Raw genomic sequence first — 17,213 nt, 5'->3', positions numbered from 1 at the left:
ACCCGCTGGTTCCAAAAAGCCAAAAATGCCATAGACTTCTATTTAGAAATAAACAGCTGTTGTTCAGTCAAATCTAGTTGTCACAATAATAGGGGTGTAACGAATCATTTTAACAACGACTTGATTCATAACAAAGTTTGTGGTTGCCGATCTGATTTATTGTATATCGGTTCAGATCCAATTCCATCTGAATACCTGACCTAAAATCGATACAGGACATCTTTAGTTAAAAATTCAACCAGTGTTGGAGATAAATACCTTGGTGCTAAACAGCGCAGGTGAGGTTTTCCAGATTTCTTGTATTTCTTGCAAGATAATCACGTGTAAATTAAAGACGTATACAAACAAACACAAGAATGTTAAAGTCCCATTAGTTGTCACACACCTGAGTGAGGGAAATTTGTTTTCCGCATGTGACCCATCCCTTAGAGAACACACCCCTTGATGCTCAATGTCAAACAGGGAGGCATTGGATCTCATTTTTTGTCCTTGGTGTGACTCGGCCTGGATTTGACCTCACAACCTTCCAGTCTCAGGCTGGACACTCCGACACAAAGTCACTGAGCTTTATGGCAAGTCCTTCCACATTTTAGTTTGACAAAGTTCAGCCCACTGTTGTTTTTTACATCCAAATAATCCAAATGTAACATTATTAGAACATTCTACCACACTGTATGGTCACCTGTCTTTACAAAAATCAAAGTGTTTCCACACATTATATAATGGATTGGATTTATCTGCGCTTTTCATGACACTCAAAGCGCTTACATTGTAACCATTATTCATTCACTCCTTATTCATACTTGGTGATGGTAAGCTACTGATGTAGCCACAGCTGCCCTGGGGCAGACTGACAGAGGCGTGGCTGCCATTTCGCGCCTACGGCTCCTCTGACCATCACCGGGAACATTCATGCACATTCACACACCAGTGGAGCCACACTGGAGGCAAGGAGGGTGAAGTGTTTTGCCCAAGGACACAACGACATTTTTGCTGGTGGGAGCGGGGATCGAACCGCCAACCCTTCGGTCATTAGACGACCCGCTCAACCACCTGAGCCACTGTCGCACATTAGAGTCAGTCACATTAGACTGTGATGATGGCTTGATCATTTTTTAGTCAATTCGATTCGATTAACAGCTTGCCTCAGACAGATCGATCTGGTTGGATCTAAGGGAATTCATACATTTGGTGGATCAATCGTTACACCCCCAGTGTATAACTGTTTTTGCTCCGATTCCTTTTTCAACATGTTCTTGGTAACCCTTTATTTCAAAATATTTTTCTGTGGTGAAAGTTTTTCAAGGTATAAAGTGGCCAATCAGACGACTCAACAAAAGTATGTGTTGATTGACAGATTCTCTGAACCCACTTTCAAGTGGTAGGGGTGTGGATTTCCAACAAGCTCACTCCTGATGATGAGAGTGGTTCCCATAGAAACCTTGACTCAGACCAGTCAATGCTTACTGACTACTTCTGGCTCCAACATGGCGGCAACCACATCTCAAAAAAAATGGTGACTGAATTGACTTAATTTGGTTGCAGCTGGAAGAAAGCCATTTTCTCAGGTGGCGCATTCACTTGGTCCAGTTCTCATATTCAGTCAATGTTATAAAATATGTAAATGTATGTAATTAACAAATTCAAACATTAAAACATGAAACTTAAAGTGAGAACCAATTTACATCAATCTAATCACTGAAAACAATAAAATATGCAATAATGTAGGACAAGCAGCTACCTAAAAATACAGAGTTTTTAACATTTGGGGTAATCAATCTCTTTTCTATTTCAATATTATACAAAAGAAAAACTGCACCAGAATTTACAATGTCAAAAAGTGCCCCCCTAAAACATCAATCCTGAACCCCACTGATAATCCCAAAAAGGTTGTGGCAGTCCAAAAGCACACATCAATACAAGACATGTAGAGAGGTGTGTCTTAACCGTACCATACAGCGACCCGATCAATGCGTAACCCCGCATGCATTTTAGCAAATAGATGAGTTAAATGGATTGGAGCACTGCTGCATCACAGGGGGTCTTTGAAAGTTCAGGCATTTGTGTGCAACACCCAGCAACGTCACTGTTTCTATGTAATTGCACATCGACACACAAAGAAGACCAAATTGGACAACAGATTCAAGTGTGATTAGCATGAAACATCCATAAAGTCCACAACAGAACTATGATTCCTTTCATTAAAGTTGCTGCTTTTGAAAAGTTGTTTTCATGATTGAATGTATTTAACATAGATTTAATTAATGATCCAACTGATTAAATTGAAGCCCTTTACATTCTCCAATGATACACTAATGATCTGCAGTGAAAGTGAACAATTGAAGGGTGTGCAACTACAAAAACACAAGGTAAAATCTCACTTTAGTCCATTTGCATGCTGTTCAACAATGCTTAACAATCTAAAGCAACAAACGAGAGCTGAATACCAATGCCAGATGGTTCTACTTCACATAAATAAAATAAATCCTCTCCATCTTTTCCCCTTGCAGTGTCTTTTTGTGTGTGCCTAGTGAGTCAATGGCACGTTCTCAGAGGAGCAGCACTACAAAAGCACAACTTTGCGCCCTCAACATTTTGTTGCCGTATTTGACATTGATTCTCAATGTGTCTGTATCGCAACAAGCACTGTGCGGAAACAAACAATCGGACAGTCAATGATAAACCAGTGAAGTACAACACATCTGTCAATTTGTGTTGAAACTGAGGCTTCCCTTCATTTGAAAACATCACTTTCCTGACTGTTTACATTTCAGTTTCTGGTATCTCAGTAACACACTGTGTTTGTTGCCTTATTGTGTACAGTGAACTCTAAATTCACACCTTGGGTAAAGATAATTATCTTTTCTCCGCACGACTCAAGCTGCATCTGAGGGGCATTTTTCTCCACTTGAAACATGACGTCTCTGTTCCAAAGTCGCTCTCAACACTTAACAGAAGGTGAGAAAAAGAAAACAATTTACAAAAAAAAAAAAAAAAAAAGTCGGGGCAATTTCAAAAACGGCACCACAGAAGGCACAAAGCAATAAGAGCAGAGTCCACTGCGGCTTTGGCTGTTTTTTTCTTCTCTGCCATCTTCAACAGCTGAGACAGGGAGTGTCATTTAATGAGACTGGTCAAATACTAATTCCCCCACAGTCCAGGAAGTCTTAATAATTCTTTGACATTATTAATAGTTAAAGCTATTGGGGTGTCAAAGAAACTAAAATCCGAAACCAATGAATGCAGAAAGAACCAATCATTACTAAGAAGAACAAAAAGCACATGGACAACAAATAACTAATTGGTAGTTACACATTAGCCTGCACGTGACTGTGTGGTGCCATCCATCTATTTCTGGCAATACTTATTGAACAAATATCATAGAAGCCAGAATGACAGGCGCAAACCCATCTGTGAACACTCCTCCATCTCCAGAGCATCTGTTTGGCAAGTAAAAGGAGGTGGGGCTGAACCCAATGAGTTCTGCTGCCAACCCCTGATGCTTCACTCTGCAGCTCCACAAACTTCTGCTTCCATCATGAAGGTGGAGCTCAGGACTTCATTATGATTGCCTTTTAGAAAGGTGGCGATGCCAAGGAGAAGAAGAAGAAAAAAAGCCGCAAAGGCAGCAGGCTCGCAGTTCGCTGCCAAGCAAAGATTCATCTGCCAAAACAATAGGAGCAAGAAAGAGGAGCTAAAGCGTCAGATCCAACTCGATGAAGGGGATGGAGAGGACGAGAATGCAGTAGAATGATCAGATTTAAAGCAAATATATTCAACACAAAAGACATACAGCTTGATTTCCATTCAAACGCACAGCTGCAGACCAAACATGTTGGGATATTGATTTGTAGTCCAGCATGCACAAAAAAGGACATCTTATTACTATTAATCTGATGAGAGAAGTCATTGAAGGTGTTAGCACAGTCATCACTAGTTGCAATTAATCGTCAAACTTCTAAAGAATGCACTCTTTATGACCAGATTCCTTTTTTAAGACAACGCCGACACAGATCTTTGTTTACAGATAAAGAAAAATGAGTTTGGTTAACTCATTTTTAATGTTGCATCCATCATTAATGCAGCTTTTAACCTCAGAGCTTCTCTTCCAATAATCGAGTTACCACTTGCTTCAGGTCTGCTGCCTCGCTGCACATCAACAGTCAGCTCTACCAGCCTCCCGTTTCCTAGTAACTGTGCAAGAAATGTAGGACTTGGAGAACAGACAAGCCTTTGTACTCATCAGGTGTCTTGACAGTTTGGTCTATACATGCTGTAATTTATAAATCAATTCACCCACTGAGTTTATGAGTAATTTCTTTCTCCTCCCATTAAAAAAAATGCATGATTCTTCCCTTTATTTACCCTTCAAGTTTGATTTAAAACCACCTTTTTATCAACAGCAGAAAAAAAATAAACTGCTGTAATAACACCATGTTAAAAGTTGCATGAATGAAAATGTAAAGAGTAAGGCAAGCAAAATGTCTTACTTAATTTTAGACTGTCCAAAAAAAAAAAAGTCATTTAATGTGGTTATGTATGCAGCATTTTAGTCAGCATGTTGCATTAAAAGATGTTTTCTCTTTTCTAGAGAATCAAACAAAAACTGGAAGACAAACTGGAGAGTCCAGGTTTGTCTCAGCAGAAAACAAGCCTGACCTTTTCACACTCACTGCACTAATACTTTATGTCAGCGGGCTTCGGCCCATCCATGAATTTCACACGCAACGCTTGCGCCACCAATGATCCTAGTTACAGAAAATGCCTTTCTAAAGCTTGGCTGGACTCCTGGATAATTCGAGCCCATATCTGCTCGTCTGCCAGTTTTTCTCATTAGTGAGCGATAAAGTGGAAATTGGTTTCCTTGTGAGAAAGGTGGCTCATAGAGAAGGAAATGGGGAAGGAAATGGAAAGTGAACCACAAAACCTCAACGGACCACAGCGTTTTTAACTGCACAGATTTGCAGCCACACATGAAAGACAACACGCAAAGGAGCAGAAGTCCAAACAGAACTGAGATCCAGCAAACAGAGATGCTGACAGAAAGCATGACAGAGGGTAAACTTTTAGTTGAGGCAGAGTAAAGTTGGAAATCTGAATTGCAGCCAAACCCCAGGGCAATTCAGTCATATTTGATGCTTCAACAGGCAGAGTGATACCAAATCTCTTGTTACAGTTTGATAACTCAACCTTTAGTCCGAAGGTGAAGACGGTGTCTGCTTAGACCAGAACCAGAAAGAGATATGCAGTTAGAGAGACGGTAATCTGCCCAAAACCGTTGAAGCGGCAGTTCCTGCTTTACATTCCTGCCTGAGCATCTTTAAAATGAAAATCAGAAGCAATGGGAAAGAGAAGGAGCAGGCAAACAGTCCAGCCAAGAGAAATGAAGGCTTAACACTCTTCACACCTCATTAACGTCTCCATTTTATTTCCTCTTATTTCTTAATATCCTTTTCCTGAAAAGAAACTTTTAAGAGATGTAAGTTTTCCCTCCTTTGGCACACAAAAACCTCACAGTTTAGCAGAACCATCAGGGAAATCGCAGCAAAAATGGTCTTTTTTCATTAAATGTCTCACCAAGGACCGTATCACCTGATCATACTATGATATCTACAAAATTGCCGCTGTAACATCACCTAACCTTTAGGGGAGTGGAAGAGCACAAAATGATCAATTTTGTTTAAACTGTCTGTCACACCCCTGTGCAAAGAGGAGGCACAAGTAGCTGAAGAAACACTGCGTGCTCCATTTCCACAGAATATTAAAGGCTGAGTGTCATCTGTGCTACTATTTCAGGTACAACAAAACAACAAGCCAGGTGAGGCTGCAGTGGATCTTACTTTGCTTTGTTTCACAAAAAGAGGGGGTGTAGATGCAGTGAAAGGTACCGAAGCTCACAGAAATGATCAGCGTGTTAATGCTTTAACTTTATTTTAAGGCTAATTTTGATTACTAAAATTATTATACTAATAGTTTTGCAGTTACTGTTGAGGAAATAAGCCAAATAAACAGCCTTTGTGTACTTTTGCAAAAAAAAAAAAAAATAAATAAATACTGCCTTATAATGTAATCTAGTGCAAATAAACATTTTATACAAATCTGTTCTGTTGCATTTACCTGAGTGTGAGTGAAATGATTTTCTGAAATGATTCTTAATATTGTCATGGGAATCGTCAATTTCCAGGCTTTACCTGTGTGTGTAAGTAAAAGAAAAAGCAATTTTGAAGCAACTGATACCCAACTAACCATGGCTCTTTTATCTAAGAGGAAATCTTTAAGGCAGAATCGACCTAATTAATGTTAAAAATGGACAACGATTAAAAAAATAAAAGGTTTAAGAATACTTCCTCAATAATTTCACCATTTTAACCCATTTTATGTTCTAATAATCCTCTAACTGTATATATCTCTATCTATCTATAGATCTATCTATCTCTCTCTATATATATATAATGATTTGGGGGTAAACTACAAATAAGAGGAACTCTTGTGCAGCTAAACTGGCTCAAAAATGCAAAAATTGAGTAGCTTATGCATACAAAAAGGGTGATTTGAAAATTGACATCTATCTTCAGAAGCCACACAGCAGACGGAAAAAAAATCATTAAAAAGTCACTGCATCCTACAAATAGTGACAGTGGGACTCCTGCACATGCAGTCAATCAGAGGGCTGATTGCCACAGGCTGTGTGGATGATGGAGGAGAAAAACGTGCAGCTTCAAACAGTGGAGAGGCATTAGCTTTAACTATTAGTCATTCAGCTGATTTCTGAACAGCTGAAGTTATTCAGAAACATCCATTTGGAGTCCTTAACGTCTCACACAAATGCCTTTTTCTAAACGTTTCTATCCTGATTTTCTCTCCCTGATCTGCACTGAAATGCAAAAAAATGCTGCTTTTGGGATAATTTTGGGATGAATGTGAGTCACTGTCAGGAGACTAGATTATTTAACAAACAAAACCAACACACGGCAAGCAGCCTTCAACACTCCAATCTCAGTCATTCCCGATGTTACTTTATCTTTGAAGAAGAAACAGAACTTCCCCAATTTTTATTTTTATTCTTCCTTGATTAATGCTACTTTAACTTTAGTTAGGCTTCAAAGCTGTAGTGCCACGCATGAAGCACCACCTCTATCTGATAAGAAGCTGCACAAAGCACCTGTCCGCTCAATTTGAGGTTTGTGGAGACTTATTTTCTATTAATACTTTAATTTATTGGGATCAAATTTGGAATACTGTGTATAGAAACCCAATAGAACACCACAGGTGCTCCATCTTTAAGCTTCACAGTTCAAAGCTCAGTCCTCATTTGGTTAAATTAAGTTGAAAAAAAGCATTTTAAAAAAACAAAATTCCTGAAATATTACATTTACATGGAAATGTTAATAAAATATTATTTTTAATAAAATATCTGGCACAATTGTTTAGATAAATCACTTTCAATTTTAATCGAGGATGGCTAAAAAGAAATGTTCAGATGAAGAGCTTTAAAATATCAAAACAAATGCATAAGAATCTTTACTTGACGTACTCGAAATGACATTTTTCTATTTGTATGCCAAATTATTCACACAACAGATTTGTCGTTTTCCATTTCCACGATTTTGTTCATATTTTAGACTCGTCAACATGTTTCTGTTTAAAAACACAGACGACTTTGATAAATGCACTAAGTCATTAATGACCTTGAGGGTTTACCAGTGTGCTTACCACTGCAGACAGTCAGCAGAAGCTCCACAGACCCGTGCAGTAAAAGCACAAGTCATTGACAAAGATTTTTATCCTTGATTATTGCTACCTGGGTTTCCATGCAGAAATCCTGACTGAGTTGAAGAAAATTAGAAGACTCAGATTAGTTTTCCAATAGTATTGTGACCTATTTTATTAATGGAAAATGCATGATCTGCTGTAATCCAGCTTGATCATTGTGCACATATTCAAATGTTTCTTCATCTCTTATTCTCTGTTGCATATAAATAAATGCATTTATGAAAGCAATGGTGTAATTCAAACTTATGACAAGAAAAAACGAATAAAGCTTCTTTTTTTCATCCATCACAGTCATTGCATGTTCAACCCCTTTTTGATTTAGAGGAGGTTTCCTAAAATAAGCAAAATTTTAAAAGCAATTATCACATTTTGTTTTGCTGATTTACTGTAACATCAGTACCAGTCTGGTTACGCTATTCCCAGCAGGATCAATTACTTCAAAATGCCCTTAAAACATGCAGCTCCTCTGCCATGAAACATTGCATCATCATTAACCAATCGCGGGGCAGCATACATGGGGCTTTGTGTGGCACAGACCTGGGGAATACGCAGGTGGATGAGCACAAAAATGAGACAGCACAAACATGCCGAACGCCACTGTTTGCTGATAAAAGACACCTAGAAGCTTAATTGTTTGGTAAAAGAACAAACATTTCATCCTGAGACTCATATTACATGTTGTACCATCTAACATAAATAGAAGTACACAAAGCCGGGGAGAAATGTGACTCAACTGAGGTGGTGTCCCTGCATGCTGGACCAATATTTGTCAGGGGCATAATGACATAGCCCAGTCCACTCCACATGTCCTTCCTCATAGAATTAATATGAAAGAACAGTAAACAGATGGCTTTATTTATTGCATCAATCTATTTGATTTTTTTTCTGAGTTGAACTTGAAGGTTAGATTCGTTTTTTTCACTTTCAAAGCATATCCACTCTATGTTAAATACATCTCCTAAAACCTTTTCTTGTTTTCATGAGATTAGGCTCCAAAAGTGGGCCACCGTAACCCCAATCTCATTTCATCCAGCCTCTATATCTACCAATGCAATCCTTTTATGCTCGACTTTCCAACGTCTGCATCACTGAAGACCCTCCAAAGGCATGAATCTGGATCTGCCTCACTAAAGAGGATCAGCCGACAGAGACACGCGTGATGACATAAACCCCTGCTGAAAATGTTAGGTGTAACGGGGAGACACAAAGCTGCACAAAGGCAACATTTGATGAGCAGTAAGTCTCCAGCAGGCCAACAGTGGTTTAATGCTGAACTTTGCTTAATCTATTCTTTATGGTTTAGACTTGCAGTGTAAACTGGGGAAACGCTAATGGGCTTAAAAAGATGTTTCTATTTGCAGTTAAAGAAAGTGACTGACTACTGAACGCGAGGAGGACACATTCAAGGGACCATCCTGAGAGAACAGAGCCCGACAAATGTCTGTTTCTTGCATGAATGCAATCAGATTAGTCTTTAGCAACATTATGTGGAATTGACAGTGACGCTGCTAAATACTGTGGAACGGTTGGAAACCTTTTGTTTTAGCGAATCATTCAGAAGAGCGGCGGTTCTTTAGGAGAAAGACGTTCAGCTAAATCTATTTTCTGTGTTTTGAAAAGAAACAAAAAGCCTCTTTTTGCTTGTGTTTTTTTTTGTGAATTTCTTTTGAGCAGATGCAGACACAACTCCAAGACAGGAGTAATATATACATTCATCACCCCAAACCACACAAATAAATCTCAAGATAGTGGAAAATGTTTCATGCATGTGGCTTATCTTTGCTTGCTAGACCCCAAACCAGATTTTCTCTTGGATTAAGAGATAAATGACAGAGTCAGGCTTAATGATTTCAATATCAGCTTGCAGAAATGAAAGGTCATTTGTAAAATAGTGAATCACAGCAGCCGAAAACCGGCCAAACTAATAAATATTCAACACCAAACAGAATAAGCCCACAAGCAAACAAGTTGCTTTACTATTCCACTGCTGAGTCCTTGCAATCAGTCCACATAATGAGCCCATTTAGGCATTCAGCCCTGTTAAAAAGACTCCCGCTGCCCAAGCCGGACCCTCTGCATCTCGACTCACCCGTCCATCTACGAGCAAACCATTTTTTGATCTTCTGTTCTTTTGAACTTCCTTTCATTCTTTCGCCGTCTTTCATATCCTCTGCTTTTTCTCTTGCTTTCCCTCTTCCCACCAACTACCAGACTGTCCCTTGGTGAGAGACAAGCAAGGGATGAAGAGGAGGGGAGGAAGACAAAGTGGAGAAGAATGAGGAGTAAGAGAGAGATTTTAATGTGGATGAATTCCCTGAGCTGTTTGCTGTTGTCCTTCAGTCTGAAAAGTAATGTTTTTGCATTTCGGTAGATATTGTTAATGACTTTTCTCAATTTATTTCACTAATCAATCCATTTTTCTGCCTTATTTGGTTTGCTTTGGAGTCACAGGTGTTGCAGTTGTTCTCAAAAGCCATTACAGATGGATCTCAGCAAGACATCCATATATTTAAAAAAAAATGATGTCTAAAGATGGAGAAGTTGGAATTCAGCAAAAAGGTTGTTTTTGTTGTTCTTTTATAAAAAAGAACGAACTAAGAAAGAACTATATAAGGAGGTGACTGAAGCCTCAAAGGAAAGGTTAGCTTATTGAATTAAGGACCTGACCCACCTATCCATCCGTTTATAATCCAATCCCCATTTACATCTTTTTTTTGTCTTATCTATCCATACTTGCCTTCCTTTACTCTCAGCTCACTGTTCAGAGGTTGGCGGCTTGAGCACCGCCTGCCACCCATCACACTTTGTTCTTGACCACACAAAACACAAATCTGTCACTTAACTCTTTTTTTTTTTCTTGTGCACATATGCAATCACGCCCAACAACACCACCTGCTTCACTGATGCCTCTCCTGCCCCCCACCCCCTTTCCTCCCACACATGGTGCCTCCACCCAGCTCCTCTCCCTCAGCCTCATCCTCCAGCTCCTCGTTGCTAACCTACAATCTTTTAACTGATGCTGCCTCGCAGCATCACTCTGCTACAGCCACGCTGCTGTCCAACACACACCTCCCCTCCCCTTCATCCCTGCCTCCACAGAGTGTAACAGGAGGACAGCCAGCTGGTTGGATGGCACACCGTGTAAAAGCAATGAAGAAAACCTGTTATACAAGTATGCATAGAGATAGGGTTTTACATGCCTTGGGATGGTGCATTGCCCATGCTGCGACACGGACCGCTGCAGCTGAAAGTGATCGCGTTTCCTGTTTCCCCTCCTCTTTTTTTTCCTCTCTACTCCTCCCTCCTCCTCTTCCTCGCTTTGTGCTCTTCACAAAGCGCTGTGTCTCTCCTTCCTTGAGCCGCTCCTTATTCGCTCCTCGCCGTCTGCCGTCCTCCTTCCCTTTGTCTCACTCTGGCTTTCTCTTGCCTCCGCTGGAACCTCCTTCTGGAGATGGCTGTGGTCCAGCGGCTCCTGACAGCACTGCGTGCGCGTGAGTGCGAGCACGTGTGTGTGTGAGAGTGGGAAGGATAGGAGAGCCTGAGTGTGTGAGGAAAAGAGAGACAGGGAGAGATGCGTGCACTCTTCAGCTGTTTGAGCTCGGGAAGGTGGTGCATGCCGGTACAGGTATGCTCAGCATCCTCCAAACAATACAACAAAATTTTTGCTCATAATAAATCTACACTCCCTCTCCCACTATCTCATTTGGCGTCTTTCCTCCCTGTTACACATTCTACTCTCCCTCCTCTTAAAGATACAGGCAGTTCACTGCATTGTCTCACGCCCAGGGCACATTTCATGATATGGTAACAGAAGAGAGTCCTGGGACATGCTCCTGTTTGTGGCTCAGCCCAGCCAGCAAGTCTTGGGTGGAGAAATGCTTGAAGCATCTATTGGACCAACAAAATTGGGAGAAGAAAGTGATGCTGGTGATTTAAGGCAGAAAAAAGTGGGGAGGAGGGATGCATAACTCCTTGGGACAATATACAATGAGGGGGATGCCATCCAAACAGCCGTACAGTTTGGATGACAAAAACAAACATGGACATGGATCCATTCATCTGTAAGTGGATGTATTGGAATGGACTTTTGGTTCACGGCCTGTAGCACCCATGTCACTGCAATACCAAAAACATGATCGTTGTTGGAGTGGGTCTTTAAATAGTGTCATATGATTGAGAAAAACCTGGACTGACTTGAATCACCAGCAAAACTGTATCTGATGAAGCACAAGTGACAAGAAGGAAAGAAAGTGAGTGAAAGGCGAGAGCTTTTGGATAAAAAAGACTGAATATTTCTGTCAAACACAGGCATGTTGTCATTTGAAGCTCAGCCTTGTTCTCAGCAATTCACAAAGAGCTACTCTGTCAGAAGCAGTTTACATCAGTCTGCAAACACACTTGCTCTCCATTGTTTGGAAGATGCACAAATATGGTCCTGCAAGGTTGTGTTTGCTGACAAATCACTGTTTCGTACTTTTGCTATGATGAAGACATTTTAGTGCATAAGACTGACCAATCCCTGAGACAAAACCAGGAAAAATGGTCCCACTCAATAGTGGAACTGTGGCCTTTGAGGCAAAGCAAAATGAAAAATCTGTGGCCTGTGATCGATGTCAAACTGAAATATCCCAAAATTAAAGTCTCTCTGCCCAAGAGGCAGCAAAACGCCACATGATATTTGGACGAAGTGAACAGAGAAAAGCAAGGAAAGGAGTGGGTTTCTTCTTTTTGTAGGACCTACGTTGAGTCAGACAACATGTGGGAACAGGACATGCATTCATGTAAAACTTTAGTCACCGCTGCCTTTACGGGTGGATGCAGGCTGCCTGCAGGCAAAAAATTGACAAACCTTTACGGGGGAACACAGGTAACCATCTGGAAATGTCAGGGTCATGGACCTCTAGGTGAATCTGTTGAGCGAAAATGTTCACATTTTTCCTACAGGCATGCTGCAGGTCGTAGCAAACACTAAAACAACACTCAAAGGTACGTAGCGGTGAAGTAGGTGAGACGCAGGCAAGTCGCAGGGATTTTCTCTTTTTTTCTAGCCCCCTGTGTGAACTGGTAGATCTATGATACTGGAAAATACAATGTTCGTGTTGGGGATGTAAACTGAACTGAGATAGAAAGCCCCACCTGCTTTCTGTTAACCAAAACAAACGCATTCACTGAGCAGCATGGAAAAAGAAACTGGACTAATAATACGGTCAAGTGCCATCATCAAAATGTGCAATTATTTACATTTTTTTGGGAGACAGCAAATTAAGATGCTAGCATAAAAGTGGCTAAACACCACTGCTGCTTCCAATATTAAAGCTAAGAAGAGATTAAGTCTCGCAAAAGCAAAAAAGGGGTTTCTCTAAAACAATATGCGGGATTGCAGATGAGCTTGTGACTGCTGCTCTGAATTGGAAACATTTATTGTAGCTTGTGGGATCAGCAGCAGGGTGCCTACAAGGACTATTTATGTCACAACACCAGATTTTTCCAGGTGGAAGTTTCCAAAAGATTTTTTTTTCCTGTTAGAACCTAAAATTGTGTAAATTTTAAAATTAGGAAAGTAAAGCCTTCAGATAAGTGAAATGTGGACAATGACTCTAAGTGTAGGAGATGCTGCGCAAAGATAAACTATCCAAAAAAAAGCAACACTTCCAAACTAATAGGCCCCTTCTTCACATGACTGCATCTTTTCTAAACATGACAACAGCATATTGCAGTATTCTGCCTGCATTCACACTGAAGCATTAAAACGTATCACATTGCTTGCATATTTGACTTTGCATGCAGTTGCAGAAGTGCAACTTGCTGAGTAAGGGGTATAGAGACGTGTAAACTCCTCCACTGTTTTCCTCATAAAATGACGTCTGCTGCTTTTATTTTTGGCTCTGCAATGGAACGCTTTGCAGAATAAGCTACCAGGAGGCTGACTTTGAGAATAATTTCATCATTTTTGTAATCGCGTTTCTGTAGAAGAAAACTCTGGCCGTCCATAAGTAACACAAGAGTTTGCCCTGGTTGTTCTCTCTCCTTGTCTCCACTTCTGCTGTGGGAGCTAATCGACCCAGAAACCCTTCAGAACATTCTGTGGCACAATAGATTTGCCCTCGCTTCAGTGGAGTCTGCCCTGTGAGGTTATGGGCAAAGGGAAGAGGGGGGGGGGGGGGGTCAATGATGGTGTGACTTATATGCAGGAAGACAACCTTGAAAGACAAGGGTCACAGCGGTTCTTACTGTACATAAAAAGCAAAAAATGGTGTCATATCAAATCGGTCAAGAAACCAGTCGTGTGTCCCTGTAACCTTCAGCTCTGATCTTAACCCAATGGTATTTTCTATTCAGAGCTTTCAGGAGCCTCTGGGTAAAAGGAAAACAGGTGAGGGAAGATGGAGGTGATGGATTTCTGTTCTCTCCGCGTGACACCAGCCAGCTATAAACCCTGAACTGAGACTGCTCCAAATGTTCCGGTAACACTTATCAGTAAATCATTTCAAAAATCTGCAGAGATCCATCAGTGCTTTAAAAAAAATTAAAAAAGATATCTCGACTACTTGTTCTTTTATAAAACATGAGAGCAGAGCCCAGAAGACAGAGAGCAGCCATTTTACTGTTCCAGTGTTCCAGGCTGTGTTCCCCTGAGAGCCACCGGGCACCACAGGGGAAATATGATTACCAAATGCAGTATATGATGTACAGTAAGGCCGCAGCTGTCCTTTCGTGTGGATAAAAGGGGCCACAAACCGGCCGAGGACTGCAGAAGGACACACCGGCCATGTAAAAGACGAATATGAACGGTCCAACTACAAACTATATGATACTTGAAAAAATGTAAAACCTTTTCTTTAGACATTCAAAATGTTTTACCAGGTTTAAAGTTGTTTCAACTTATCTTTGCTCCACAAACGTTTCTCAAAATCATCATTGTCAGGGATTTTTTGTCTCATGGGATCTAAAAATAAGGAAATGTTTCCATTCTCTTGAAAATAGAAAACGATGGATTTAAGGCAAAAAAAACTCATATTGCGCTGTGGTTCACCATGAATATTCATTAAAGTTTGACAAGTTGTTGTTACCCTATTTTGGAAACAACATTGTTTATTTTCAAAGAACAAGTGCTAATTTTATATTTTATGAAGATTTATTGAGATGAGTCAACTTCTACTAAGATTGTACTCTATTTTTTTTCACGTTTTATCTGAAAAGAGTAATTTTCACGTATTACACTAGTTTTTTTTTTTTTTATCTATGTAATTAAAATAAACTACAATTAGATTCATAGAACTCACAAATACAAACCTTTTGCTTAGAACTGGCAAAAAAAACTTTAAAAAAAAGTAATATTGGGCTGTATTACCTCCAATTTGAAGTATTTCAGTTTGACAGTTAGCTTTTTTACCTTATTTTCCCATTTGAATGCATCTTGAACTCTTTGTTTCCACACGTCGATATATATATGATTTTTTAAGTAAAAATTACTTACTGCATCATTTTACTACTTTATTGTGATTTTCTTTTTAAGATGAAAGTTCCTTTCCTATTTTTAGGCTACCTCTTTTTTCAGTGACTAATCTTCCTACCAAGAGGCATGTCGACTGAATCTTAACTTTAAGTATTCAAGAACAAATGTAAAAAGTTGTAGACATTTTAAAGACTTGTACACATAATTGGGAAAGTCCTTTATAATTTCAGAACTAAATATCTAAAACAACGCTCATGTAGACGGGTGGACCTTTCTTAAAAACTAGTTTTATATTTTGTGTGCTCTTGTTCTCTCCTCCTTTTTCTGACAGAAATATGGCAGCTTATGTTCTCAATCCACGAAATTCAAACGGCTTTCATCAAACTTTTCATCACAGCGGCTCATGTAAACAGTAAAGCCTTTGTAAGCTTTTTCATAGAAAACATGGCAGATTACAATCATGGTAACAAATTAAAGCAATGGTTCAGAAAAATGAAATCAGTTGCTGTTTCTTCCTTTATCTTTGACAATGAGGACTTTTACTCAGAATTTTCAACATCAAACATTTTTCTTTCTTTTCTCCTCACTTCCGGTATACAGTCTCTGATCTAGCTAATTTCAGAGCATTTGCAACTCTTTTTTTTAAATATTTTCTCTTTAAAAACCTTTTTATTTTCCAAATCTATGATCATTTTTGCTTATTTTGGATCCAGAAATATATTGATCTGTGATACAAAAGCTTTCTGTCCTGAAAATAAATGTTCAGCTCATTTGGTGGACAGATGCTGTGTTTCCATGGTGATCAGATAGAAGTGAGTGGATTTTTAGGAGGGTGTAGTCACTGGTGAACTCTGCTTACTCTTGTTGTGTGTGTGCGTGTCTGCATGCGTGTGTGTGTGTGTGTGTGTGTGTGTGTGTGTGTGTGTGTGTGTGTGTGTGTGTGTTGGATGGTCCGGATTCAAAAGACCAGCCGAGCTGCAAGCGCATTGCTGTGCACCTTATGTGACTTTTGTGTGCCAGAGAATGAGAGTGGCCATTAATGTTACATAATGCATTCATACAGAAAATGTCACAAGCCCATGCACAGTAACCTTTTACAATGAAGCACAAACATATACCGGTATGTTCTTTTTAATCACACTTTAAGCAGGGTTTTTTTCCAGTCAATCAGTAAGAAAAGGACGTTCAGAGGCCTTGTTTGAATTGGGGGTCATCAGTGGTTTATTTTTTAAACTGAGAAAAACACTTTAAGAAATGGATAGTCTAATATTCAAAATATAGAATAAAATTAGTGGTTTAGAATAGTTTGATTAAAAAAAGTAATAACATATTCGTGTATTTTTCCAGTAACACTTGTTTGCTTTACCAACTTCTGTTAAATAAATCACATATTTTAAAGAATCATAGAAATAAGGCTCCTTAGCTTTAGGAAAAACTCAAATCTGCTTGTTTTATAGCTGTTTAGGTGACCAAGTAGGTTTTGCAAGCAAAAAGTCATTTCAATAATGATCAAAACACACACAAATACCCTGTATTTTACAGTTAAGACCACAGAATTAAAAATAATTATTCTTTCACAGAAAATTTTCAGATTGTAAAGTGAGTTCAGTGTAAAATATGAAGACAGGAAACCCTGCAACAGACTGGCGACCTGTCCAGCTACTGTTACCTTGCCCAACAGTGGCAGCGTTGGCTCCAGCAACCCGGTGACCCTGAAAAGGATTCAGAAGATGGATAATTGTATGGATGACCAGAAAAGTAAGATTTGGTGTAAATATAGAAAAGTAGAAATTGGAAAAATGCTTACTGTAGCGAGCATACGCCAGGGACACTGCAAGTCCATTGTTTGTAAAGTTAAGTAAATAATTGGGTATATTCTTGAACATAAAACATATGTTACATTAAAAAAATCTGTTTTCTTTTAGATTTTCAAAATTATTTCAGCTAAATGTGTGAAATGAAGTGGTCAAAAAAAATATTAGGA

The 17,213-nt window shown here is 39.4% G+C and overlaps 1 protein-coding gene across 29 annotated transcripts in view; it reads right to left on the bottom strand.

The window, feature by feature from the left end:
• srcin1a (SRC kinase signaling inhibitor 1a) overlaps positions 1-11,465 on the bottom strand; it is a 112,730-nt gene extending 101,265 nt beyond the window's left edge. For 13 of the 29 annotated variants that reach the window (XM_020705158.3, XM_020705159.3, XM_020705162.3 and 10 more), the window contains exon 1: positions 9,863-10,012. In XM_020705158.3, the coding sequence (XP_020560817.2) occupies positions 9,863-9,938 (76 nt within the window). In that variant the 5' untranslated portion in view covers positions 9,939-10,012. Of the gene's footprint in view, positions 1-9,862; positions 10,013-10,973 lie in introns of those variants that run through there. The other 16 variants (XM_078951742.1, XM_078951745.1, XM_078951758.1 and 13 more) reach the window with 8 other exon arrangements.
• Between the last annotated feature and the right edge of the window lie 5,748 nt (positions 11,466-17,213).

The sequence above is a fragment of the Oryzias latipes genome, chromosome 8 (genome assembly GCF_053564925.1).
Source record: "Oryzias latipes strain Hd-rR chromosome 8, Olatipes_Hd-rR_3.1".
NCBI lineage: Eukaryota > Metazoa > Chordata > Actinopteri > Beloniformes > Adrianichthyidae > Oryzias > Oryzias latipes.
Note: the sequence above shows the minus strand (reverse complement) of the source record. Positions and strands in the feature narration are given on the sequence as shown.